The 27,225-nt window shown below is 44.9% G+C and overlaps 1 protein-coding gene across 9 annotated transcripts in view; it reads left to right on the forward strand.

Annotated features, from left to right (window-relative positions):
• DOCK9 (dedicator of cytokinesis 9) overlaps positions 1–27,225 on the forward strand; it is a 2,709,375-nt gene that overhangs the window by 2,164,378 nt on the left and 517,772 nt on the right. For all 9 annotated transcript variants that reach the window (XM_069639825.1, XM_069639823.1, XM_069639827.1 and 6 more), the window contains one exon: positions 5,160–5,342. In XM_069639825.1, coding sequence (XP_069495926.1) covers positions 5,160–5,342 — 183 coding nt within the window. The remainder of the gene's footprint in view (positions 1–5,159; positions 5,343–27,225) is intronic.

Genomic DNA, 27,225 nt, shown 5'->3' on the forward strand with positions numbered 1-27,225 from the left:
GTCCCTCAGAGTGCTCTCCAGATACTTTCTGGTGCGGAAAAAGTCAGGAGGGTGGCAGCTGATCTTCAACTTAAGACGCCTCAGCAAGTACTTGATGTCCCAGCAGTTCAGGATGGCCACATTGCAGCACATGCTCGACCAGCTGGAGGAAGGGGACTTCCTAGCGACCTTGGACCTGGAGGATGTCTACTTTCATGTCCTCATTCACCAAAAACATCAGAAGTGCCTGCGGTTTGTGGTCCAGGGGCGGCGCTGTCAGTTCAAGGCCCTGTCCTTTGGCCTGGACCTGGCAACAAGGGTGTTCACAAAGTGCTTGGCCCCGGGTGCAACGTATCTACGCCTCAGGGGCTTTCACGTCTACCCTTATCTGAACTGGCTCATCCGCTCAAGCTTTCACGCACCAGTGATTCAACACATGGCGGTAACTATACACCTCTTGACGGAGCTCAAATTCTCCATCAATTATCCAAAGTCGTTCATGGGTGCACATCTCAACATGGCTGCATGCCTGGCTACCCCCTCCGAGTGCATGGCGGCCATCCTGCGGATGGTGCAGCGCCCATCGTCGGAGCAATCCACAACAGTACGCTCCATCAAGTTTCTGTTGGGCATGATGTCCTCCTGCATCCACCTCGTTCCCTTTTGCAGGCTCCAGATGATGCTTCAAGAGTTTCTGGACGCACAGTGGTTGCAGGTCATGGGAGCTTGGACGGACATGATCGCCCTCACCCTGGAGCTACAACAAGCTCTATGATGGTGGGGAGTATTCACACATCTCTCGCAAGGAGCTCCTTTTCAGATCCCACCGTACCAGGCCACGGATGCCTCTTTGAATGGGTGGGGGCCCACACCGGACAGTCACACGCCAGAGGCCTCTGGTTTCTGGAGGAGAAGGACCTCCACATCAACGTTCTGGAGCTCCGGGTGGTCTTGTGGGCCCTCAAATAATTCCAAACTCAGCTGACGTAGAAGGTGGTCCTGTTCTTCACGGACACCACCACTGCCATGTTCTATATATGTAAGCAGGGGGGACGCGTTCCCCCGCTTGATCCTTGGAAGCCCAGACCCTGTAACACAGGGCCATTCTTCAGGACATGTTCCTTGTACCCTTTGACCTGACAGGCACCAAGAAAACCAACGCGGGCTCGCTCAGCATGGAGCTGCAGTTTTGCCACAAGTGGGAACTTCAGCAGGTGCACATTTCCATGCACTTTCGCAAGTGTCGTCAACCCCCAGATTTACCTCTTTACGACGAGGGCCAACTCAAAGTGCCAGAGGTTCGCCAGCAGGTATCCTCAGCCGATGGGTGATGCTTTCTCGTTCAGATGGGAGGGGCTCTCCCTGTACACATTCCCTCTGATTAAGCTCCTAAAACTTGTGATCAAAACACTCTGATGGTTTCATTGCAGGGTGCTCCTCATTGCCCCGGCGTGGCCACGGCAGATCTGGTAGCTGCTCAATTTGTCAGTGGCTTCGTCCATCTGACTGTCTCCACTTTCCAATCTTCTCTCCAGGGAAAATGGAACGATAATGCACCACAACACAACGTCCCTGAGCCTCACTGCCTGCCTCCTGCAGCCCTAGAGTTTGGGTACTATTCCCTGCCGCTGGAATGTAAGAAGATCCTGGCCAAGACCAGAGCTTCCTCTACGTTTTCGTGCTACGGCCACAAATGGAAACGTTTCACAGTGTGGTGCAGGACTTAGAAGATTACGCTGCTGTGAATCAAAGCTCTGCACCTTCTTTCGTACCGGCTTTTGCTTCGCTCCCCAAGGCTGTCCTGACTCAATCCTCTATCAAGGTGCATCTAGCTGCCATTTCACGGTACACCAGGGCGCCTGGTAAGCCCTCCCTTTGGTCGCACAGTCTCGTCAAAGAGTTCCTCAAAGGCCACCTCTGGACTTATCCACCAGTGAAGGCTCCAGGTCTAGATTGTGAGTTCAAAGTGGTTTTGACTGAGCTCATAATGGCCCCATTTGAACTGATGCATGAGGCCCCTCTGAAGTTTCTCTCATGGAAGACTTTCCTTGTAGCCATCACCTCGACCAGGTGGGTCAGGTAGATCTAGACCCTTTCTTGCAAGCAGCCATACTTGTCCTTCCACGCTACAAGGGTGGTGCTGCGGACCCACCCCACCTTTATGCAGAAGGTTCCTTCTGAATTCCATCTCAACAAGCTTTTGGTTCTGCCAGTCTTCTTCCCGAACCTTTCTTTGCCTGCTGAAAGGGCGTTGCATTCGCTGGATGTTGGTCGTGACTTGACGTTTTATGTGGTACGCACAAAGGATTTTTGGACGACATCTCAATTCTTTGTGAATTTTCGACCTATGAATCACAGGAATGGCCCTGTCAAAGTTTTCCTTATCCAGGTGGCTCTCTGGCTGCATCATGCCTAGTCATCGTCTGGCCAACACACCTCTTCCAGGCCGGCTGACGGCCCATTCCAAAAGAGCTGTTGCAGCAACAAAATTTCTTCCTGGTGTTCCCCTTCTCGACATCTGCAGGGCTTCTACGTGGAGGTCAACCCACACATTCACGAGATCCTGCTGTGTTGACAGGGATTCCAGGGAGGAGTCCCGGGCCAGCCAAGTGGTGCTACGCAACCTGTTTGCTTGAGGTGAGTCTGTTCCAGGGGTAAGTTTACTGCTTCTGTTGAGGCTTGCCACCTCCTGTGATTGTGTGTATGTACTGCTGTATAATCGTATTCATGAGCATGTGACTCCATGCCAGACAAGCAACAAGTTACTTGCCTGAAACTCCTGTTCTCCAGCATGGGTCTGGAATGGATTCACATGCGAACCCTTCCTCCTTCCCCTCTTTGGCTCTTCTTAGTTCATACTGCCACTTTACGTACGCTACAAAATCCGAGGATGGTCACCAGGGGTGGAGCTTATGGAGACGTCTGTCATTGGATAGGGGCAGTATGAGCCAAAGGACAGTGATTGGTTATGAGGAGACAAACCTTCAGGCTAAAGCGACTGCTTTCTTTTTTTTACCGAGGATTCCCAGCCTCAGAACTGGGAACATTCATGAGCATGTGAATCCATGCCAGACTGGAAAACAGAAGTTATAGGTAAGTAACTTGTTACATATATTATAAGTGACAGAATGTACAATGCCATATAAAATGGCATTATGGGGGAGTTAAACAGGAACGCGCTGAAGATCATGGCTAGTATCCTGGTCTGGTAGTGTTCTAAAATATATAGTGGGCACGGCCAAAGGCCATCGCCTGTGCCGCTGTAAATCTATGGAATAACAAAACCCTTGAAATTCAATGAAAAAACGTTAGTTGCAGGGATTTTAAGGTAAGAACTTATGACAACAAAACCCCTGAAATTCAGCTAAAGCCACCTTAACTTCGCACTTTCTGTTGTGCAACCTATGACCACAATGAAGACATCACTGGTAACAGTTCTGACCCTATCTAGGTGCAGAGAAGGGACCTCAAAACAGGTTTGGGCCTCGGGACGTATGGGCATGAGATTGGGCATGTGCCTCTGGCAAGGATGTACATTGTGGTGGGGTTGGGACTTGTAATATCGACCTTGAGGTGGGGGTGAGCCTCGGGATGGGATCCTTAATGGACGGTGGTCCCCAGCGTAGGGAAGACCCCTTGGATCGTCTGAGTGCGGTACTGGGATAGACCTGAGAATGTTTGGTAAGGTTGAGTGGGGATAGCAGTAAAGCTGTAGCTGTCATCTACAACGTTACCATGATGTCCCAAATGTTAGATTGTGCTATGTTCGGATAGCCATGAGGTCATACCATCTGAGAACATTATTCTGAACTGTACCTTTTCAATCCGTTACTCTTGGATTTATAAAAGTTAAATCTATGCAATGTCCTTAGTGTTTTTTTAAATATATTTTAAACAACAAGCTGCACTGTTCGTCTGGTTACCACGACATTCCAAGCAACCTTAAAATGTTATCATTCTACTTGGGGCTTGCAATTTGAGCCACTTGACACTCGTTGCATTTTTTAGTATGAAGTTAATATTTGGCAAAGATTGTGCCTTTTGGGATCTCCTCGAGGCTCGTTTTTGGAGACAAGTATTACAGTTGCCGAGTTGCACTCACTTGCCGATCATACGATTTGAACTAGGCTCATTGTCACTTTATTCGCATTTTTTGTGGAAAATGTGCACATTGCTGAGGAAGTGTTTGTTTGGTATTAATGCAACCAATATGCTATGTGTTGTAGCGCATTATCTATTAACATCAAATGATGCGTTTCCCTTGTCATGGCGTAAACGCATCCTTAATGATTTGGACAATGCCTCAATCACGCTTGACCTACTCATATAAAACCCAGGGAGAGAGAAAATCAAAATGTTCCGCTATGATTGGATCTGTACTCAAAGTGCTCCACTTGCAAAGATTTTGATGTATTCCTATTTGGAGTTAAACGATATCGCACCCTGGCTGATTACCTACTGGTGTGTGTCCATCGCCATACGTTTGCAGGCAATATATGCGTTTTAGGCTCAGTTTGTGGGCATACAAAAGATGTGTCAGCAGCTAGGTGCAGACAGATTCCACAGGAGCTTAACTATTGCCGCTTTTGTTTGAACCTGCCTCAGAAAGAAACACTGCAACATCTCATTGTGATTTGTCCTATGTTAATCAAAGAAAAATTCATTTTGATAAGTTAATTATCACAAACGGCCCAGTAGATTTCGATGAACTGTGGCAGTTGATTTTCTCTAGCACTAACTTAGCAATTAGAGTGGCAATTGTTCGGTTCTTAGACATGATACTTCCACAAGTTGTAAATGAGTGAATCAAAAAAATAGCGTCTTACTAAATGAGGAAACGAATATCTTGAATATATTTGCTTAATAGTTCACCATAATTGGGGTTAAATTTATCACTTTTAGTTTCTTCTTTGATCTTGTCACAATGCAAATATCATTTTATAAGTTTTAATTACAAATTCGTCTTTCCCCTTTTCTTCTTATTCCTTTTATATAATGGGTTGCATTGATTTTGCATGTGTCTTGATACATGGCTTGTAAATATGCAAGTATGACTGGCATTTTATTTTGATTGGTATTTGAAAGGTTGATTTTATCAACCAACCAAATAAAAAAAAATATTTGGCATGTTAATGTGTCATGGTTGTTCCTAATGCGTGTTTTCTCTGCTTTCTTTTTAGTTTCCCTCTACGTTCTATGAGGGAAGGGCTGACATGTGTGCTGCTTTGTGCTATGAAATTCTGAAGTGCTGCAATTCCAAGCTCAGCTCCATTCGGACTGATGCCTCACAGTTGCTCTATTTCCTCATGAGAAATAACTTTGACTACACTGGAAAGAAATCCTTTGTCAGAACCCACTTGCAGGTCGGTATGCGCTGCATGTTTAATATCTGTGCAAGCTCTGGTTTTGTAGCTGTCCTCCGCTGCTTTAGTGGTGGCCTGGGTGACTCACCTTGTCTGTGATCCAGTAGCGCCCTCTGCTGGGTATGGTTAGCAAAAGATGACTTTAGGTGCAATGCATATAATACTAATAAGATACACCGTGCTCTGCATTTGCTTCCAAGAATCCTGTTATTTGACAGTGCCTTTAAAAAATCAGAATGTAATGATCTCCCTTATTTTGTTGCTGTGTCCATCTTCAAAGGTTTGATGCACGCACGGACGACGTCAAGTAAAGCATCGGCATAAAGCCACAAGTTTGCATTTTTGAGGTTTCAGAACAAATTCCCGATTTATAAAGATATATCTTTTTTTTGTATTATGTATTTTGGTTAAGCAATTATTAAAATCGTTCACACAAATCAGAATTCATACTTCATAATTCATACTTTATAATTCATAGTCAATAAGTTACTTTTGGTTCACAATTTCAGAACATGAAAAAATTAAAATTATTCATTCATTTCAGAATACTTTCTAAACATTCTAAAATAGCAATTGTCCACGATATTTCATTTACATTTTGGATGCGGATCCATAGCTGTTCTGCAGGCAGCACCCCCAGATTATGGATACGTCTACCCAGTTGCTCATGCTGCATCTGCTCAAGTGCTGGATAGTCAACGCGTATGTGCCTACAGGATTCCAACGCATCATTACAGTAGCAACATACTCTCTGACATAGCTCAAGACCAGAACGCATACCCTGTACCTCCCTCGTCAAGAGCAGATTCATTTTCAACCTCAAAGCCTTAGTCTCTCGAGGGGTACTTTTACCAAGTATGGTGCCAGGACATTAAAAATTTTTACATTCCAAACAAAGTGATCACCAATGCACCGATAGTTCAGTAAAACCGACCTATTCTTAATCCATTCGTACCTCTGAAACTTTAATTTCACACTGTTCGGATCAGGAATCAGTTCCTCAGCCGTAACTTCTGTTCTGAACAATGTGGCCTCGCAGTTTTTCTGCCATACCCTTAATGGGTTATACATAGGGTTATTGAGCTCCTGGCCCAAATAAGAGTACATAGAAGCACGCAGAGGTTACAAAACACGAGCGTAAGTTTGCAACACCTTCCACTCTACTAATGATCCCAAAGGCAGTAAACCCAGTTCGTTCCTTATTGCTGCCATAGGGACAGAACTAGGAAGGTGAAGCACGCGCGGTGTGCAGCGTAGTGTGTTTTGTGGAGCCGGTGGAGGAGGACTGATCTGGCCTGCCTCTGCGCTTTGCTTGTGCTGCAGACTCCTACACAGTCCTCTTTGTATCTTCACTGACTGGGAACCAGCCTCAGCCTCCTTGATCAACGTGCATACGCCGAGTGCAGCGCGGTTTGCAGCATAGTGTGTTTGGTGTTTGTGTACTTGTGGAGTGGTGCACCTGAGGTGAAGCTGGGTAAGAGTTATTTTGACTCCCGATCCCCTGAAGCTCTTGCATACTGTCTACGGGTCACTATCACTGCGGCAGACCAAATTACTTATTTCAACCTAATTGGTTTGATAAAAATCATATCTACTGAGTCTGTTGATTTTCTTCCTACTTCGAACTTTCCCATGTTTATTTCCAGCATTTTTTAAATACGGAGTAGTCCACGTCAGCAGGAACTCTTTTTTTTTTTTCACCACCTTATAATTGAAAACAACAACCTCACACTTAAATCTAATCATCGTGGAAGGTGTACTTCTCAGTAACTCTGCTTAAGGGACGAAACTGAACTTAACAATCCCTTTCTTACTGTTACTGTTTGACTTTTGGGATCACTCTGAACTGCACCAGGATGATGTGCTTCGCTCATTAAAATACACCTATCAACAATGTGTTTTATCCACTAGGGTGACTACGGGTCTAGAGCCTTTGAGCCCTGTGTGTCATCTGTGCAAACGCTGAGATTGTAGAACCTTGTGTTGCTAATACATGCTTTGCATGGGGGTGACTGCGGACTTTGTCTTTGAGCCCTCATGCTATTTAGCGTGTACTTCTTGCCGGTTGTCTAAGTTGCTAGACGGTGACTGCGGGCTTTCATTTTTAATTGCCTTGGAACCTCCTACACCTCTAATCTCAGTATTTGCTCTATATGCACAAAAGTTTTAGAGTGGAGGTGACTTTGTGCCTTTCAGCCTCCTCACGTTGTGTTCATCCGCAATAACTTTATTCTGATAACACTGCTTGCTTCAATCTTTACTCAGTGCTGCATTTTGACAAAGTGCTTGGTATTTGGCAAATAGGAGTGTGTTTGAAACTTATTCCACCCTTTTATAGTTCGTACGCACCACGCTCGCGCACCAGAAGTATACCCGAAGTCTTGGGCTTCTTGGCGGTTTCAGGTGGCAGGATGGTAGGGCTGGCTCTGTCGGAGGCTCTTACTTTGTATCAAGGTACTTTGATTATTTGTTGTACTATCTTTACTTTTCTTAAGATTTACTGGACGTGCCCGCAAGTAGATTGATATGCTGTGGTAATAATACCTAAGCACGAAGAGATAGACGTTGTATTCTTACTTGGTAATCTTAGAAACTCAAAAAATAAATAATAAATAAACCACAGATACCCACTGTTTCTACTGTGTGTTAAGTGTATATCATGTCCTCCCGGCTACGCAGTGGACGGATGGTCAATGAGCCTCCCCACAAAGCAAGTAAAATGATATGAAGGAAGGACACCAAACTTACACAAATGCAGAAAGTGTCTGATGAATGCATTACTGGAGACACCGTCTCTTCAATGACTCTGGGTGCCTTGAACACACAGTTTAATCTCCCAGCTAATCTAGAGACCATATGTCATGAAGTTGTTTTCGCTTATGCGAAATCATGCAATAATGAACACAACCCGCCCATTCTACATCCTTTACCCTTCACGCCGAAAAATCTAAAAGAGATGTTGAAATCTAAAAGGAAAAGCTTCTTGAGTATGCGAGAATGTGGCAAATTCACGCAGATGGAAGACATAGAAGATAATTCAGGGAATGCACCCTCTCATATTTCCATTCTGGCTCCGGCCGTTCTAATTGAACTCGAAAAGCGGGTTCAAGTATCTGATGGACCTTCTACTCCTGTTACCGCCCCCTTAGGGCGAATTTATATGGTACACTTACACACCTGTGACCAAGTTTCCCCAATAAGAGCGTCTCATGAGTCTTATCTAGAAGAAGAGAGCTTAAAAAAGGAACAAACTCCAAGAGGAAGTGCGCTTGGCATGGATGATAAATACACGGCGAAAGATACCTCCCGAGTGGGGGCGAGTAATGACATCCCTGCTAATCGCCCTATTCTAGATGTTATTCCTCCACTTGGTGCGGTACTATCAAACCGAACTGAGGATATGCACACACTTGAAGCCTCATATCCCATTCTATATAGAATTCTAAACTTACTGGATAGGCGCCATGATTATACACACTATGAACTCAGAGATCTGAAAGCCTTCCAAATAGAAATATTAACCAAATTAAACAAACTGGAGGGATTAATTTTTGCAGAGAATTATAAACGAGAAGGATGTTGTAAATCACCCTTGCCTAAGGAGGAACATCACACTGCGGAGGCAGTCACTCAAAAATATATTTGTAATCTGAATGAAAGACAGGGCGACACTCATGTTGCTTGTCCTCCGTCCTTTATCTTTCCACAATCCTTTGCTCAAATGGTAGCAGACACAGCACCTGTGGAAACAATTCAAATGTTCACATACTCTCAACTATGTCAAATGGTATCCTCTAATGCTGAGAAAAAAGATCAATTGCTATGTTTCACGGAGAACAATGATGTAGATCAGGAGAAGTCTGCCACTGAGGAACTAGGAAATAATCTAACAGGGGAAATTGAACATCCTGATAGCTCATCAGCGCTAACAGCCTTAATAGATGCTGAAGCAAACACAAAACAAATAAAAGTGGACAGTGAGGAACTTGTTGAGGAAGTGCAAGCTAAGCCAAAGGAACAATACTTTAGCTCCAGGAAAGAAAAACGATCGTACCTACGGGCAATTAAAAGGAACAGCGATTTCAGCAGGTCAAAATGTCTTTGACAGTAAATTCAAAACATCCAATTAAAAGAATCAAAACAACAAGAAAGAAACTTCCATTAGAACGCCTCAACAGAACAAGAAGGCATCAGGCTCCCAGGGGCCGTTGCCTTCTCCCCCCACCGATCATGGTATTAACTTGGACAAACTTTCTGTGGAGAGTAAGGTAACCCTGCAACTGGATCATGGGGTGACTAAAAACTCACCCCCTATAGGAAATCCTTCCTTGCATCTTGACAGTACTGACGCTGTACTCATGAGCCTGCCAGTAAAAAAAAATACAGATTAAAGTAGAAACTTAATTATTTCTAGAAAAACTAAATGAATTTACATCTACGTTGACAATTCCCCAACAAACTCAGTTATCAATGTATTACAAACCTATTGCGAACAAAAGAACCGATTTAGGTAAATAGATATCCATTAGTGAAGGGAATAATGCTACTTCAAAGTATGAGTTTCACAATGTTTCCTCTCCGACTCAAGGGAAGCCTGAGGGTATTCTTGGCTCGGAGCGCAAGGTAATTCCTTGCACGATCACTACTCGTCCTGCCTTCACAGGTCCTTTGGGTGGAGGCCTTAAATTAGATAAAGCCACCCGTGAAGCCCTCTTCCAAAACACATAGCGTAAACTCTCATGACGGAAAAGTAAACCTTAAACCTTCTACTGTGTCTTCACCTAAACTGCCCTTGCCTAAAACTAAATGGTTAACTGTACGAGAGGACAAGGACTCTTCCACCCCGCATGCTTCTATCATTATAGGGTGGATAAGTAATCCAGAAATCAAAGGAAACAAGAGATTGAACCGATAATTTATGCTTCAGGCTTTCAAAAAAATTCCATCCTTAAGAACATTATCCACAAACGATATTGAGTGGATCACACTACCACCTATTACTAATTATCGAATGGTACTTCAAGTATAATCACAAATAATTGCGGAACTAATCTGGAACAACATTCGAGAATTTAAAATGATCAGCTTATCCTTGTATCCATTCGATGCTATTGAAGAAGCGATTGTTTTTAGTGAAATGCCTTTAGAAACACAAAATCCATGACTTAATCATGATGGTGGGGATACAGTGTCCGTGCCTCCTGAAATCGCTGTGATAGCTCAACTTGCTGCTCCCTCATCTACTACCAAAGATTGGCCATGGTTAACCGCGCTAGTGGGTAATCTCCAGGGTATGGCTAACACAGCCTCCACGTAGTAGCAAACCCTCACTAAGGATAGTTTCTTGGAATTCATGTGGACTTAAAAACCTCTCATCATGGGTTGATTTATTTATTTATTTATTAGCCCTCATGGGTCTGTTGATATTTTGCTTTGTCAAGAAACAATGTGCGTCCATCCATTTCAAGTAAAAAATTTTGCTGCAATGCATGCGGTTGCTCAACGCGGCTTACAGGGAAGACCATATGGTGGCTTAGCGATACTTCTTAACATAAACTTGCTCTACAACATACTTAAAATGTACAGATTGCACTCGTTTCTGACGATGGTACTGGAAATCAATAGGATTGTAAAGGATATTTACCTAATTAAATTGCTTTACCACAAACCAACTCAAACTCCCATTGAATCCATGTTTGCCAAAATTGCTGCTATGTTTGATGAGGTGTTTACCGAATGGCCCAACTGTAAGGTCCTTTTAGGAGGGGGACTTTAACGCAGAATGTATAAGCTCTCACAAGAGTGAGGTACGCGCTGACAATTTCACAAAATGCTCGGCAACGAGACAAAGGGGTTTGCAGTGGTGTGATTTCTTGTCCTACTGGGATATTTTTTTATTGCCTTTCAAGCTACGGGACATATCATTACGTGGCAGCGTGACTATAAGAACTCCTGTATTGATTATTTTGCTGTTTCTATGAATTTGATTCAAGATTGTAGTGAGGCTACACTTGGCTCCTTAGACCTAAGTGACCACGCAATTCTAGAATTAACAATAGAGGCTATGAGCTTACAAATGAAGAATGACTACACACAATCTCTCTTACTTTATGATCGTCCAGGTATGTCCCTGAGGTGGAGCGTCTACATGTGTGACAAGTTGAACTCACTGATTGACCAAGAACTACAGTCAACCTTGCATGAAGGATTACTGAATACTCGCCTTCAGCTGAGTATAAATCAAATTTCTAGGATAACACGCACTGCAATTGAAAAAGTGGTAAATTTCCAACGTGCCAAAAAACAATCACAGCACGTGCATCCTCACAATAACGTAATAAAACTTGCTGTTCTTTAAGAGAAAAGGAATTTCAAATACGTAAGAAAACCATCTGTAATCCTTATAGAAATATATACAAAAATGACAGGCTATATCTTCATCATACAACCAATCGTGTGATGTTGCGCCTCTTATGTCGCAATGATAGGCACTCCACATGGGCTCTATTACGTTCAAAGGAACAAACAACCACCATAAATCAGACTTCGAACATCACGGCAGACGTGTGGACTCAATTTCTTATGCTCGAGAGATTTGGTAAATCACTTTACAAATTTACGCCCATGGCCTCTATCGATTTTGACGGTTGGTCGATAGAAGAAATGATCATAGCCATTGGTGTATTGAAAAACTCAAAAGCCCCTGAACCTTTCTCCATTCCACCTTGTGTAATCAAGAGAAATCCATGTTTATGGGCTTTTTTGTTGAAAACTCAGATTGATCACATCTTACAAACCGCGACTATTCCACTCTTCTGGTTACAATCAATAGTGGTTCCGATTTTTCAAAAAGGCATAAAGACTCACCCAGCAGATTTTAGGCCCATTGCCTTAATTGATGCAGGAGCAAAGGTTTTGGCAGTCTTGTTACTACAGGATCCTCAAAACCATATTGGTTCACATAAAAGCCTATCTAGATTCCAAATTGGTTTTCGTGCTCAACAGCGCTAAACGCATCTATCCTGGCTCACCTGCTTGTAAAAACAAAAATTCCCAATTTAGGCCCGATTTATATGGCATCAGTTGATCTGTCAGATGTGTTTGATTGTGTGATCCGAGGAAGACTCTGGACAAAGTTAGAACACTTGGGGGTACCCGCACATCTTACTGCCCTAATAGCAAAACTGCACCATAACACCTCATACCTGGTAAGGATAAACACATCAGGAGCAACAACGCAGCCAATCCCCAGGGAGGTGGGGGTTAAACAGGGCTGTAACTTGGCGGTGATGCTGTTTAACCTCTACCTTTGTGAAATCGATGAGATTTGGGAAAAGGAGATTTCTTACCCCGCAAGGCTGGGCCACTTAAAGATCCAATGGCTCGCCTTTGCTGATGACATTTTAATTTTTGACCGTACCCCCTTCGGACTGCAAATAAAGCTCAACATATTTGCCGATTATTTGCATAATCACAATTTACAGTTCAATGTCCAAAAGAAAGGGTTTTTACATTTCGGAACTTGAAGCAGAAAACTATAACTACACAATGGCCATTAACCGCATTGCCATTCCAAAGGCCTTGACCTTAAAATGTCTAGGTTATGACATAACTGACTCAAACTCAGTAACAATGTGGAAGAGTGGGTTGAATAACAAGGTCACCGCTTTGGCTACACAAATGCCGATTGTTTACACAAAGTCCTGCAAATTCTCAGTGGTGCCATTATTTGAATTCTATACGCTTAAAGTGGAAGCGATAATTTTGTATGGTCTGGATACGTGTATTTTAAACATTGACAGTGTTTTCGACCAGATTCAGGGTGCACTCAGGAAGCGCACTCTGCGCCTGGCCCAGTCACTGCCCAATGCTGTACTCCGTCAGGAGTTGGGACTGATTGCATTGTCATCCAGATTGCACTGGCGGCGCCTGACCAATTTATCAATAATGTTGTATCCCCCCACCCCCCAACTCATTATATCAAGAATTTCAACAAATGATCAATGAGAGAAATCCACCATCAGTAGTAACATTTTATGACTCCTTGATCAAATTGTTAGAAGAATGCGCGCTTTCTCCAGTTGATCTGGAGTATCGGCTCCAACATGTGAAGAAAACGTGTATTTGAAAATGACTGGGTAAGAACTTTAGAATTGGTACGCACAAAGAAATTATACACGGAAGCTGCTTTGTTCTCATCTAAGAGGACACTCCGCCGAATGTATTTAGTGAAGTTACCCTGTTCTTCGTTGAGGGATGTCTATATACGATTTAAGTTAAATCAGTTATACACTCTTGAAAGAACCATAAAATGGGGGAAGCCGTCTGATACTGAGGGGAAGATGAGATGCTGTCATTGCCAAAACATAGCGCAGAATGAAACATTAAAACACCTTGTAATTTACTGTCACTATTTTGAGAGTAAGCAGATTGATCTCTTGGGTTGGGACTCGGGGCTTAACGTTGTCTGCGAGGGAATGGTCCTGGCGGTCTTTTATGTGGGGATACTCTACTAAGACCGATTTGTCCCTAGCAAAATTTTTGGTAGATCTGTGTGTTGAGTTAGAAGACAGGTGCACCAACTACCAACAGTGATGGTCTTCGTTTGTGAAGAATCTAAACACAGCTGACTAATGAATTTGCAAAATGTAACCTTTCGCATTGATTCATGTGAGTTTATATGAGAGAGTATTGTTTTATTAACAAATTCAATATGTGCTGGTAACGCATTCGGACATATGTCATTTAAAAAAGTATATAAAAAAAAGAAAATGGTTTGATGTTAAATGGTGATGCTAACTTAATTGCTTACTATTAAGAATAATTTTCATCAAATGATTTTTGTTTATTTTATGATTTGTAAATGTTGTAAAAGTAGAAATGTTGTAAAAGTTTGTTGAACAAACTAAAAACAACTTATTAAATAAAAAAAAATATCCCCATGCATAAAGTATATGAAGGTGAAGCTCTCTTCTCCACAAAAGAACCTCTAGCTTTGACTAATCTATTGCTACGTTGGCCAACTAGCCATCCTCCTGCACCTCTCCGCAGCTTTCGATCTTGTTGACCACGACATTCTCTGCCAACACATCACCACCAAATTCAACTTCTCTACAGAAACCACCGGCTGGATCAAAGCCTTTCTCAGCCAGCATACCTCAAGGGTCTTCGCAGGCTCGGAAGCTGCCGACCCCTTACCAGTACCCTATGGTGTCCCTCAGGGTTCCTGCATTTCACCCACCCTGTACAACATGTACACTAAACCCCTGTTCGACCACCTTGGAATCCTCTATACAAACTTTGCAGACTAGACCCAAATTCTGCTAACACTTACTGATAACCACGCCACTGACTCTGCAAACATCAATCAAGTCTACAGCTTCATTCAGGCCTGGATGGCAGAACACCATCTCTGCCTGAATGATGACAAAACTGAACGCCTCATAGTAGGCTCCCCGTACCGCCTAGACCCCGCTTTTGCATCCTTCTGCATTGACGGAAACCCCACCAGCATCTCAAGCCATGTGAAAACACAGGGTAGTCACCTAGATTCAGAATTATCTATGCACAAACACGTCAAGGCCCTCGCCTCTTCAGCGTCCTACACCACTAGACTCATCAACCTCAGCAGAAAATTCCTATCCACTGACAATTGCCTCACGCTCGCCAGAGCCATTACTGGCAGCAAATTGGACTACTGCAACGCCATCCTTGCAGGCATCTCCTCTAAAAATGTGGTTAATCTTCAGCTGATCCAAAACAATGCCCTACGGGCTGTCTGGGGCCTCAAACGCTCAGACCACATCTCTCAAACTAGACACAACGCTCACTGGTTGCCAATCAAAGCATGTATTGACTTAAGATTCTCTCCCTAACACACAGATGCATCCACAATACGGCAGCCTCCTTCCTCACCCAACGCATCTCCAAAAGAACCATACTCCCCTGCCCACGGTCCTCATCCACTTTGTCATTAGCCATCCCCAGATTCTCAAGAAAAAGAGAAGGTGGCACTTGCTTCCCGGTCATTGCCCCCACCATGTGGAATGCCCTACCTCTCCACATCCAAGAGCAGGCATCCTAACTCATCTTCAGAAAACTGCTAAAAACCTGGCTGTATAACAAATACGACTAACCTGAAACTGGGGTATCCCCCTTACACGACTCCTGCAGCATTTACTATCATGCTTATGTACCCTTTTTATCTTTTGTTTCCTAAGTTGTATCAGCGCCGTGATACTTACGGGTTTTGGCGCTACCAATAAATGCAATAAATAAATAAGTTCAGATTTTCAACGCCCAAGATCAGTTTTTGAAGTATTTTTTGTCTGTACAGTTTTAATATAGGAAGAGTAGAGAAACTACCAAATTTATGGGCAAATAACAGCAATTGGGAAGCTGAAGCCAAAAACAAGGCTTTGTACCTTTTATACGGTCCCAACTGTGGTTTCCCCGCATTGACAAAAAGTATTTAAATTATTTTACCACTTCCAACTGTTGGCTCTGGATGAACCACTTAAAGGATTTCCATTTGGCCTTTGGTTCATTCAAGATCAGTAACTTTGATTTGTTAAAATTTAGCGTGAGATGCAAATCGAGCAGGTATGAGTTTTTGTCTAGGGCACGTTGCAGACTGATTGGTGTCCTGTCAAAGATGATAATATCATCTGCATAATTTAGGTATTAAATGTTAGTTTGACCTAAAAACGGGGGGTTAGTTAGTATACCTTCCCAACACGAGCCCCTATCCTTTATGTAAAAATTAAACAAAAAAGGAGCCAAAACACATTGTTGTCGTAGGCCTTGACTAGTATCAATTCAACACGTATTAGAGCCGTTCGTATCTAGCCTGACCCTGATTTTTGGAGCATAGGAAGTCGCCCTGAGGGGGTGAGACATAATGGGGTGTTTTGGGACAGACTTACTGCAACAGGCACAGGCTTCAATGCACTTATGTTTTTCACAACATACGTCTATGACAGTAAGTCTGTCCCAAAATGCCCCATTGTGTTTTAAACCCTGGGGGCGACTTCCAATGTTCACTATTATCTCAGTGCACAAGTTCATGGGATGTGGCGGCAATGTCCTACAAACTCTCATGCACAAAAAAAACCTGGAAAACAGCCATGACTAAAACATTGTAAAGCGGACTCCATTATGCATCTGCTTTTTGTTAACATGTGGAAAATAGAGATACAGGAGGGGGGCGCTGCTGAGCAGCCACAAGATGGCTGCCTTCTTCTAACTCTCTGCACCAACCGCTTGTATCCTGGCTTGGTAGCCGCTCCCACAACCCTTCTCTGGCACCAAAAAGGTGGAAAACAGAGGCGGATATCCTAGGGAACAACCACGGCAAGTCTGCCGCCACTGCGTCCCCTGCTGCCGATGCAACGAGACCCAGCGATCTGAAGACCGTGGCGGAGGGGAGCCGTGCGAGGCACCCGGCTGCGGCCCCCTCATTGGCGGCGTGGGCTTTGCAGGACAACCCCCTGGGGCCAACTGCCACTGGTGCTGGAGAACCTGTGCCCTGCTGGGGGAGCCGGGGGGCCGGCGCTCTGAGAGAAGGCTGGACGCCCCCCCTGGACGGGTGAGTGCGGAGATGGAGGAGGCGGGCACGCCGTCACTGGAGTAACTCAGCCGGATCGCGGCAGAGGAAGGTGAGCGGTGTGGGACCCAGACACCTGCTGCGGTCTAACAGGGGAAAGTGAGCCGAGACCACTGCCGCCCCGGGCTCTGCAGTTATAATGAGGGGCACGCTGCACTGCGGCTCAGAGGAGGATACTGCTGACACCTAGACAAGCATTGCGACTTTACTGAAGCTGATCCTGACTTCCTGTGGTGAAGGGGGCGCTGTGGTGGTATAGGTCATCCCAGAGTTCTGCAGGGCTGTGCTGTGGGACACAAAGTACTGGCGTGGAGCCGAGCGACATAGGAACACTGTACACTGGATTTCTGCCCTTGGTGATAAGAGGGCTGATGAGCCCATAGATATGTGATCCTCTCCATCCATGAGGCCCAGCTGCGCCAATCCCTGAGAGTCGCGGCTACTTAACAGCACACATTTGACTTGCACGACCTAGCACTATCCCAACACGAGTTTTGGCGTTGTGACCCTACAACTGTACCGGACAAGGACTCGTAAGGATAGGAAAGAGTCTTAACACCGAGTCACCCTGATCCAACACGCAGAGGGGGGGACACGGTGAAGATCTGAGGACCCGCAGTGGCACCAGGGCAAGAAGACAGCTTATTAGTACCCACAGCCCTGACAAAAGGCGCGTGCAGACAAAAGAAACAAAATACAAAAGATGCATTTGTGCAGCAGCTCAGCAGCTCAGCAGACCCTGGGCTGAGACAACCCCAGATGCCCAGGCGGCACCAGACTCGGAGGGACTGGCACCCAGGACCCCAACCCTCGGGCAGCTGATGGAGAGCATGCATGCTGGCTTCTCTAACATGACAGACAAGCTGGATGGCATCACAACTAATATCAACACTCTCAATGGCAAGGTGGAGAGGGAGTCCGCGCAAGTGACGGAGCCCAAAATGCAGATATGGACAACAGAAGAGGATGTTCATGCGCTCAAAACCCAGGTGGCGGACATGGCCAAAGACTTGAAAAGAGCCCTCTCCAAGTTAGACGACCTGGAGTCGCGGTCCAGGAGAAGCAATATACGAATCGTCGGTCTGCTCGAGTGGTTTGGACGTGGCCCAATGAAAGTGGCAGTGGAGATCTACTTAAGGACCTACTAGTCGAACTGGGCTTCTCCCCCATGTTTGTGATTGAGCGAACATATAGAACGCCATCAGTGAGACCCGGCTGGGAGCTCCGCCTAGAGCGGTCACAGCAAAAATCCTCAACTACCAGTACCACGACACAGTTCTGCACCTAGCTAGAGAGAGGGGCCCACTGTGATATGAGAACACCACAGTGCACATATACCCCGACTTCTCAACTGCAGTTCAGCTTGAGCGAAAGTCCTTTCTGGGAGCATGCTTTGTGAGGGAGCCACTCCCTATGCCATGTTATTTCTGGCGAGACTATGCATACAGCATCGAGGCAAGACCCTATTTTTTACGATCCCTGAAGAGGCGCCAGCATACATCGAGGCCAATATACCGGTCCGCCAGATGACGAGGCTCAAGTTGCATCCTCGTATATATGATCCAGAATCCCTCGCCGTGAACTCCTGGTGCAGCTGTAGCCCTTGGCTAATTGTTTAATGTTACTGTGGAAGCCGATGTGCATAGAACATTGATCCTTAAAACGGGCCTTAAGTGGTTGTTTGAAGCTAAGCAGTTTTCCCTCTATGCAAGGTTGTGGGTACATAGAAGTTATTATTGGGCTTAGGGAGGGTATGGAAGGGAGGGTAGCATTGATCCTGATTGAGGGTGCGATGAGGGTGGGGGAAATTGGGGCGAAGTTGGGGGTGACAAAGTAAAAAAAATATGTCTTAGCAGTTGCATGACACAGACCATCAATGTACATGGCCTAACAATCTGGCCACAGCAGGGTAAACCAAGAGTGGCGGCGGTGTTCCAACCACCTTAGATCTGCATGGAGAGTATTAAGGTACTAAACTGGAACGTAAGGGGGCTTGGAAGTTACTCTAAGGTGCAGAAATTGACATCTTACATTGGCCGACACAGGGTTCAGATCAATTTTCTGCAAGAAACACATAGGCGGAGTGGCTGGAACATTACCTATGCTAAGTAATAGTGGGCCAATCGATTCCATATGGAGTACTCCACGCAAGCCAGAGGAGTGCTAATGATATACACAAGGGGGTCAAATTTGAGTGCCTGCACACACACACATCGACCCAGAGGGCCGCTACGTAATAGTGCATTGTAAACTACTCGCTGAGGAGGTGCTCCTGGTGAACTCCTATGGACCCAAGATAGACGACCCAGTATTCTACGAGGGGCTAACGAGAATCTCTCTACCATCTCTCACACACTTCACATCTCTCTCTGCAGATGAAGCTGCGTCCACTCACTCTCTTCATGTCTCACATCTAGCTTTGATCAACTTTACCCTCTTTCTTCCTTTTGGGCCACTCGCAAACCTGTCCAACCCTCACTCTCTCCTCATCTCTCTTCTATGCGCCGCCTCCTTCGCCGCCTTGAAAGGCACTGGTGCAAACACTGTTCTCCTACTAACCATGCAACCTATTTCTCTTATCACGTTCTATACGACAACAGTATTAAGTCTGCCAAACGTACCTACTTCTCTGACCTTCTTCAGTCAATCCACTCATCCTAGACATCTCTTCCAAACCCTATCCCGACTTCTCTCTCCTCCTACACCTGACCCGCCCATCAACTTATTCCTATCAGCATCTGACCTTGCCAATTTCTTCTCTTCCAAAGTGCACTCCCTACGTCAGGACATACTATCTACACCTTCCTATAACTTCTCCCCCTTATCCTTCCCTACCCCCACCAGCACTCTCTCTACCTTTCCTCCTGTAACAGACTCTGAGATGGCTCTCAGCTCACCCTACAGCAGCCCCCACTTACCCCATCCCCTCTTCACGTATCCCCAACGTCTTCCCACCTCTGATAACCTTTCTCACCTCCTTCTTTAACATTTGTCTCACCACCTCTACCTTTCCTACTGCTTTTAAACATGCAATTAACATACCTATCCTAAAGAAACCTACAGCTAACCCCCTTCTTGCTTCTAATTTCCGTCCTATATCCCTCTTACCTTTTCTATCCAAACTCCTTGAGCGCCTTGTTTATTCACAAATCTCATCATTCGTGTCTAGCCTATCTCTCCTTCCTCCGACTCAGTCTGGTCCCCCCCTCCCCACCCTCCACTATTTAACTGAAACAGCCCTTACCTATGTACTTAATTCTCTTCTCACTGCTCGCTACTCCAAACACTCATCTATTCTTATTATACTTGATCTGTCCACCGCGTTTGACACTGTAGATCATTCTTTGCTCCTGGACACTCTCTCCTCCCTTGGTCTGCGTGGGTCTGTTCTATCATGGTTTTCAACTTACCTACCCAACTGTACCTTTGCTGTCTCTTGGGGCGGCAACACTTCTCCTCATGTTCCTCTGGTCCATGGCGTTCCTCAAGGTTCAGTCCTTGGTCCCTTTCTATTTTCCTTATATACTTCCTTTCTTGCCCCCATTATCTCATCTTTTGCAGTGTCACACCACTTCTACGCTGAGGACACCCAGCTCTTTCTATCCTTCTCCTCGGACATTCATCAGACTCTCTCATCCTGCCTCACTGCCATCAAGTCTTGGATGACCTCTCACTTCCTCACTCTCAATGCCGAAAAAACAGAGGTCCTATTCTTTTCCGCCAACACTCTCACCTTGCAATTTCCTCCCTCTTCCATCTCTCAATCTCTCCCTCCGCCAGCAATCTTGGCATTTACTTTGATTCTAATCTCTTCTTTGACCACCACATCTCCCTTACATCCAGTGCCTGTCAATTTCATCTCTACAACATTTGCAAAGTCTGCCCTTTTCTCACTTTCCACGCTACAAAACTCCTCATCTCCTCACTAGTGTTCTCCTGACTATTCTATTGTTCTGTTCTATTCTTTGGTCTTCCCCACTCACACCTTGCTCCTCTTCAATCTATCTATCATTCTTCAATTCGCTCACTCTGTCTTCTCTCCTACCGTGACTCAATTTCTCCTTCCCTAGCCTCTCTTGGCTGGTTGCCCTTCTATTCTCAACTTAAATACAACTTTCTTTGTCTTATGTTTAAATGTCTCTATGGCCTTGCTCCTGACTACCTTGCATCTCTCCTTTCTTTTTACTCTCCATCTCACCCCTCTGCCCAATCCCATTTTTGCTCGTTTCAGCTCCTAGCCCCTCTTCACTGGAACATGCTTCCCCCGTCTCTTCGCTCCATTACTTCCTATCCTTTGTTCCTTTCCTCTCAAAAAACCCACCTGCTACAGTCCTCTAATTGATTTAATCTGCTTGTGTACACTGATTCACTTACTCTTATGCATGCTGATTGATTGTTACTGTTTATGAACACTGATTGACTGATTACTCACAAAATGCTAATTGATTATTACTATTTATTAGCACAGTTTGAATGTTACTGTTTATGAACGCTGATTTGCATTCTGATTCATTATATTGTTGTCCTACGTGAAGCGCTTTGGACAAAGGCGCTATATAAAACACTACAAATGCAAATCCTCACGGGCTATCCAGGCACACCGATTATATGGGGGCGGGGGCATGAGCACTGTATTAAAACTAGCACTGGACCGCACTGGGAGGGCGCCTAGGGCGCTATCGAGGGCAGCCCACTCCATTCAACGATGTATGTCGGAGCTTGGCCGCTGGGACATATGGCGTACTCTCCACCCAGGCGTCTGTGGATACACCTATTACTCATCTGCACATGACATGTCCTCCAGGATAGATCTCTTCTATATCTCAGATGGCCTGGTGGGGCAGACAACGACAGCTGACATACTTCCCCGCACGTACTCGGACCACTGCCCTATAGTGCTCTCCCTAAACTTGTGAGCGGCCAACCGAAATAGCAGCCTGTGGTGATTTAAGTCCTTACCGCTGCAAGATTTGGTCTTTAGGAGTAGCATAGAGGACGATATTCAGACCTATTTTCAGTCGAATGAGGGTAGCGTAACATCACAAAGCACACTCTGGCAGGCATTTAAAGTATATATAAGAGGCATGGCCTTGTCTAAGGAATTTGGGGTACTCAAAACTATCCGAAAAGATATTGCCAGCAGTGAGAGCAGACTCAAAGATCTGGAGAGACAGTATGCAGTGACACCTAGTCGAACTACCCTTGCAGATATAAAGACCCAGCTGGTGGAATTTAAGCACCACACAGATCGAGAGGTTAAGTACTTTGCTAGACCTACCGGCGCCAGGAAATATGGAGAGGCGGAAAGGCCAGGCAGACTGTTAGCTGGTACGATCCAAGTGGAAAGAGGGACCAGAGCATGTAGTGGGTCCGAGATGAGACTTGGCTGTTTCAATACTCAGACCGGGCTGTCAACGATTTGTTCTTGCAGTTTTATGAGGCACTATATACAGCGCAAGAACGGGAAGAAAACCGGGATTTACAAACCCTGTTGGACTCCATACCAATATCGATCCTAACAGACAACGCCAAAGAACAGATAAACGGCTCTTTCACCGCAGAAGAAATACTCAGAGTGATGGGAGACTTGCCAAAAAATAAATCCCTTGGCCCAAACGGCCTGACCACTGAGTTTTACATGGAGTTCAAGGCCACACTGGACCCCTACCTGCTAAAGGTGTGGGAGTAAGCAGTGCAGATGGGGTGCCTGCCGCAGTCGCTTCGAGACGCCACAATCATTGTGCTACTGAAACCTGGCAAACCCAGAGAAGAATGTGGCTCGTATAGACCACTATCCCTCATAAACGTGGACACTAAAATCTACGCCAAAATAAATGCGAACAGTCTACTACCCTTAATGCCGGCACTAATACATCCTAACCAGGCCGGATTTGTCCTTGGCAGATCCAGGTCCCTGAACCTTAGTAAGCTGTTTAATGTCATGTCTCGTGCGACGCCTACAGCACAGGCTGACGCAGTTGCCTTGGATGCCCAAAAGGTGTTTGCCATGGTGTCCCGGCCGTTCCTCTTTGAGGTACTATGCAAGTGCAATCTGGGTGAGCACCTTAGCCAATGTATCCATCTTCTGTACACGTCCCCAGTAGGCACTGTAACGAGTTATTGGGATACATTCCAGGCCGTGTAGGGGGACATGACAGGGCTGCCCATTATCACCCCTACTCTTCGCACTGGCAATTGAGCCAATGGCAGACATGAGATCATATCGCTCTATGCAGATGACATGCGTCTACACATACAGGACCCCCAAGTCAACCTAGACCCCATTATGGAGGATGTTACCCAGATGGGACGATATTCTGGATTCACTGTAAACTATGGAAAGTCAGAAGTGTTTCCCCTGACAGATAAAACACTCCACCCTTAAGGCGCCTTCCGCCTACAATGTTCACCAGACCAATTCAAATATCTAGGCGTTGTTATCTCCTGGGACAGAGGCAAGTTGATGACAGACAATTTTATGACTGGAGCTTGCCATGCAGGTGCAAAAATGGGGACATGTTCCAGACTGCCGTTATCACTAGCTGGGTGACTGGCATTGATAAAAATGGTCCTTGTGCCCAAATTATTATACACTTCCGTTAATATGTCGCTCTGGCCGGGGAATCAGTACTTCAGGGAATTACACAGAGGCATGGCTAGTTTCCTCTGGCACTCAAGAGCAGTCAGGAAAAAAATGGAAGGACATGGCGATGCCTTACGACCAAGGGAGGGTTCATAAATCCACATATGGAAGTATACTGGCTAGCAACACATGCCCAGTTTGCCACCTATTGGTATGACACGAGCGAGCTCCCACCACACGCCAAGCTAGAGAAGGCTGCACCAGGAAATGTAGACATGAAAACCCTGATATTGGACACCACTTATACGGATGATTGTCGATATGACCTGGTCCAGACAATGCTGATCGCCTGGACGGCCATCTTCAAGAGGCTAGCAGGGGACAGACCATTTTACCGATGGCTGGCACTGTGGAAATTCACAGGGCTACCCTACGAACCACCCACCACGTTGGATGCCACACTGGAAGCGGACTGGGCCAAGCTGGGTGATGGGAGACCTATTCCCGGGAGGCCAGTTCTTGCCACCACACACATTGTGAGCTGAATACAAGGGCACACCCGTAGAGATGCTGCAATACTACAGAATACGAGCTGCTATGCAAGCTAGGTGGGAATGTTACCCTGTGGAGCCCCCGGAGAGTGCCCATGCTACTGTAATAGCTAATTCATATGGCTGCCGCTGATTGCTCTCACTCCTATACCGTAGAATCATAGCAGAAACCCCTATGAGAACAGATAATTCCTGAGAGAGGTGGGCGGCGGAAGTGGAGATGGAGGTGTCAGAAGTGCGATGGAGATCCATGTGTATATTTACAAGGAGCGTGTCTATGAATATGAGACTAAAGTTGATTCAGTACAAAATATTACATATGCTGCACAATACCCCGAAGAAGTTGGGGAAAATGTACAACGGGTGCTGTCCATGGTGTGGGTTAGAAGAAGCGGGGTACATTTTCCAAACTTCACTAATAGCAGGGAATAAATATTCTCGTTGATATTTGTAGTACTGCGTTTTAGATAGGAACTGGAGTCCCACAAATTGACAGAAACTGGACAATTTTCTAAATTAGAGCCACTGAAAAGTAAAGCTGCTGCACACATTAGATTTCCAGCTGGCACTTTGCCCAGCGTCGGTTTAGCAGACCATGAAAATTTAGCATGGACCAGATCACAGGTGGCTTGTGTTTTCAGGTTAGTGCCTTGTGATACACGAGTCACATTCAACAATGGGTTTCAGCATACTTCCCTCCCTCACTGGATGGACACATTTTAGCATCAGTATAATCTCTACCAGGCAGCTGTCAAATACAATGTATTTGGGCTCCTTTATTAGACTATCGTCCTGCATGAATGTGGTTTGTGACTCAATGTTGGTGGCCATATCGGCCGAACAGGACACACTGAAGTCGAGATCTTTGGCTAGTTCCTCAGTCAATTGCGTTGAGGCTTCAGTCTGTTATTTCAGCTTGTGTTATTTGAACACGAATTGGGGAAACCATCAATGTCGATTGTTTGTTGGGTGGCCTTTTTTTTGCGGGTGTAGATTGTGTGAAGTGTCACTGAGTACTTCAAAAGCATATTCCTTATATTCAGTGTTTTCTTCTTCATCTTGTATAGTTCGCACATTGTAGCAATGGTCCAAAAACACTTTGCTTGCTTCGCCGGCCACATTCAATTCATTTTCTGGCCTTTGGGCATAAGCATCTTGAGTCTGCTTATTGACTGGACTACGCAGCGCCTCAAATAATAGTGGCTCCATGGTGAAATCTGTTTGGCAAGCAGCATCTCTGGTTTCATTTGTTGTCTGTGTCTTCATACTTTGTTTTCTTCTGGACCTCTAGGAGATGGGTTGTAAAAACATGTTCAATGTAAATCCAACATACAGTATATAGCATTTTAGATTTTAAAAAATCATGTTATGAAGACACCAGCCCAAAACACTTTTTGTAATTGAAATTGTTTTAGTTACCCTTGCTTTCTTGATTATCTGTGAAACCGTGTTCTTCACTGTAACGACTGCACCAGCAAGCTGGTCCGCCACCTCAGATCCACATGCCTCCTCTTCTATTTCTCTATCTTCTAAACATCCCTTGAATAGAAGATTTATTTTAAAAAAGTCAATCGTATTTGAAATCAAATTCTTTCCTCGCACACATGGCTTACATAGATAGCCTTGTATACTGTGCACGTCATTTAGTGAAAATATACATTTCGAATTTCACCTGATTGATGGCTAGTGTACTCAATCAGAGATCACTGTGCGAAACTCACTGATTTTAATAATAATAAATAATAATGTTGCATTCAAGCATTTTGCATTGTATTCGGCATTAGGGTAGAAATTGTAACGTTAGAACTGAAATGGTAAAAGTTTGAACATATGCTTGTTTATAATAATGTCAATGTCTAATAGTATCAAATGTAGGATATACTTTCTTTCATTCAAGGGAACTGTCAGTACGCATACCTCATGCTCCGCTCGAAAGGATGAGGTCATTGTAGTCGAAGTACCAGTATCACCCTGTAACACAGTACTTGTTTTAGTATGGATGAAAAAAGTGAAATTGAACAGACTAAGGGATGCAGACAATGGTACATATGAATAAAAACCCATAAATGAAACATTACGTAAACTATTTCATATTATTTAAAATTCCATGCATAAAACATGTCCGTAATCGAATAGCGAAATAAAACTACCTGATAGGCGCTCGAAGTTGTTGTTGACTCAGGGAAAAAAATGGATGCAGAATCTTACTCCTTCAATAACAGTGCATTGTCACGGAGTTGTAAAGGGAAAATTAGATCTGAATTAGAAATGTGGGAAGATCCAACTCTGAAGAATATGAACTTCAGCAAGTCTATATGGCTCATCATTGGTATACTGGACGTGTCGGTGATGTCGTTACTACCGATAGTCTGTGCTTCAGTCAATATGCTAACCTAAAAAAATGGACATGTAAAGCAACCAATTACGAAAAGATTATGCTCATTACCAAGGGCACTATAGCTTAGTTTTCAGTGTCCATAAATGGGTTTCTATGATGCTCCTAAAACCACGGACAGATGTCTAGCAAAATGGGGTGTAGTTATAAAGCAATACAATCTGGAAAATATGCAAAGTTTTGTCAGAAACTTTTAAACTAAAAACAACAATTCGTCCATGTGTTACCTGTTCTGTCACAGGTTTCCCCCCTTCTCACCTGTCTATGTTGCCTGATGTCCTCCTTGGGTGGAGTCTTCTTTCGTATGGTTCGGGACTTAAATAAGCCCGCTCGGCCGTCCTCCGCTTCCAGATTACGTTCAGCTTCGATGTCCAGGATCACAGCAAACTCCAGGAGAAGAAGGTGTTGGGGGCGCGCAGAAGCGGCACAGAGATTCTGGGAAGTAGAAAGAAGGAAGAAGTCGAAAGAAGGGAATCCAGGAGCCAGGGAATAGCAAGTAGCGCTAGAGGAGTTTGGAACACACGTCCGATCACAGCTAGCAGCAGCGTTGAGATGCGTGGGGCCACAAGGGTGTGGCTTCTTTATAGAAGATGCTGCGTAGAACGTGAAGACTGGCGAGCAGCGTGCGGAGCTTGCCGCCATGTTGGTAGTATTATGGAGTGTAAGGCCCGACGTGACAGGGACCAGGAAGCCCAGAAGGGGCGAGTTCGATGGTTCATGACATGTTCAATACCCCAAGGCCTACAGCT

This window comes from Ambystoma mexicanum, chromosome 7q, assembly GCF_040938575.1.
Source record: "Ambystoma mexicanum isolate Mex_15411 chromosome 7q, UKY_AmexF1_1, whole genome shotgun sequence".
Classification (NCBI taxonomy): domain Eukaryota; kingdom Metazoa; phylum Chordata; class Amphibia; order Caudata; family Ambystomatidae; genus Ambystoma; species Ambystoma mexicanum.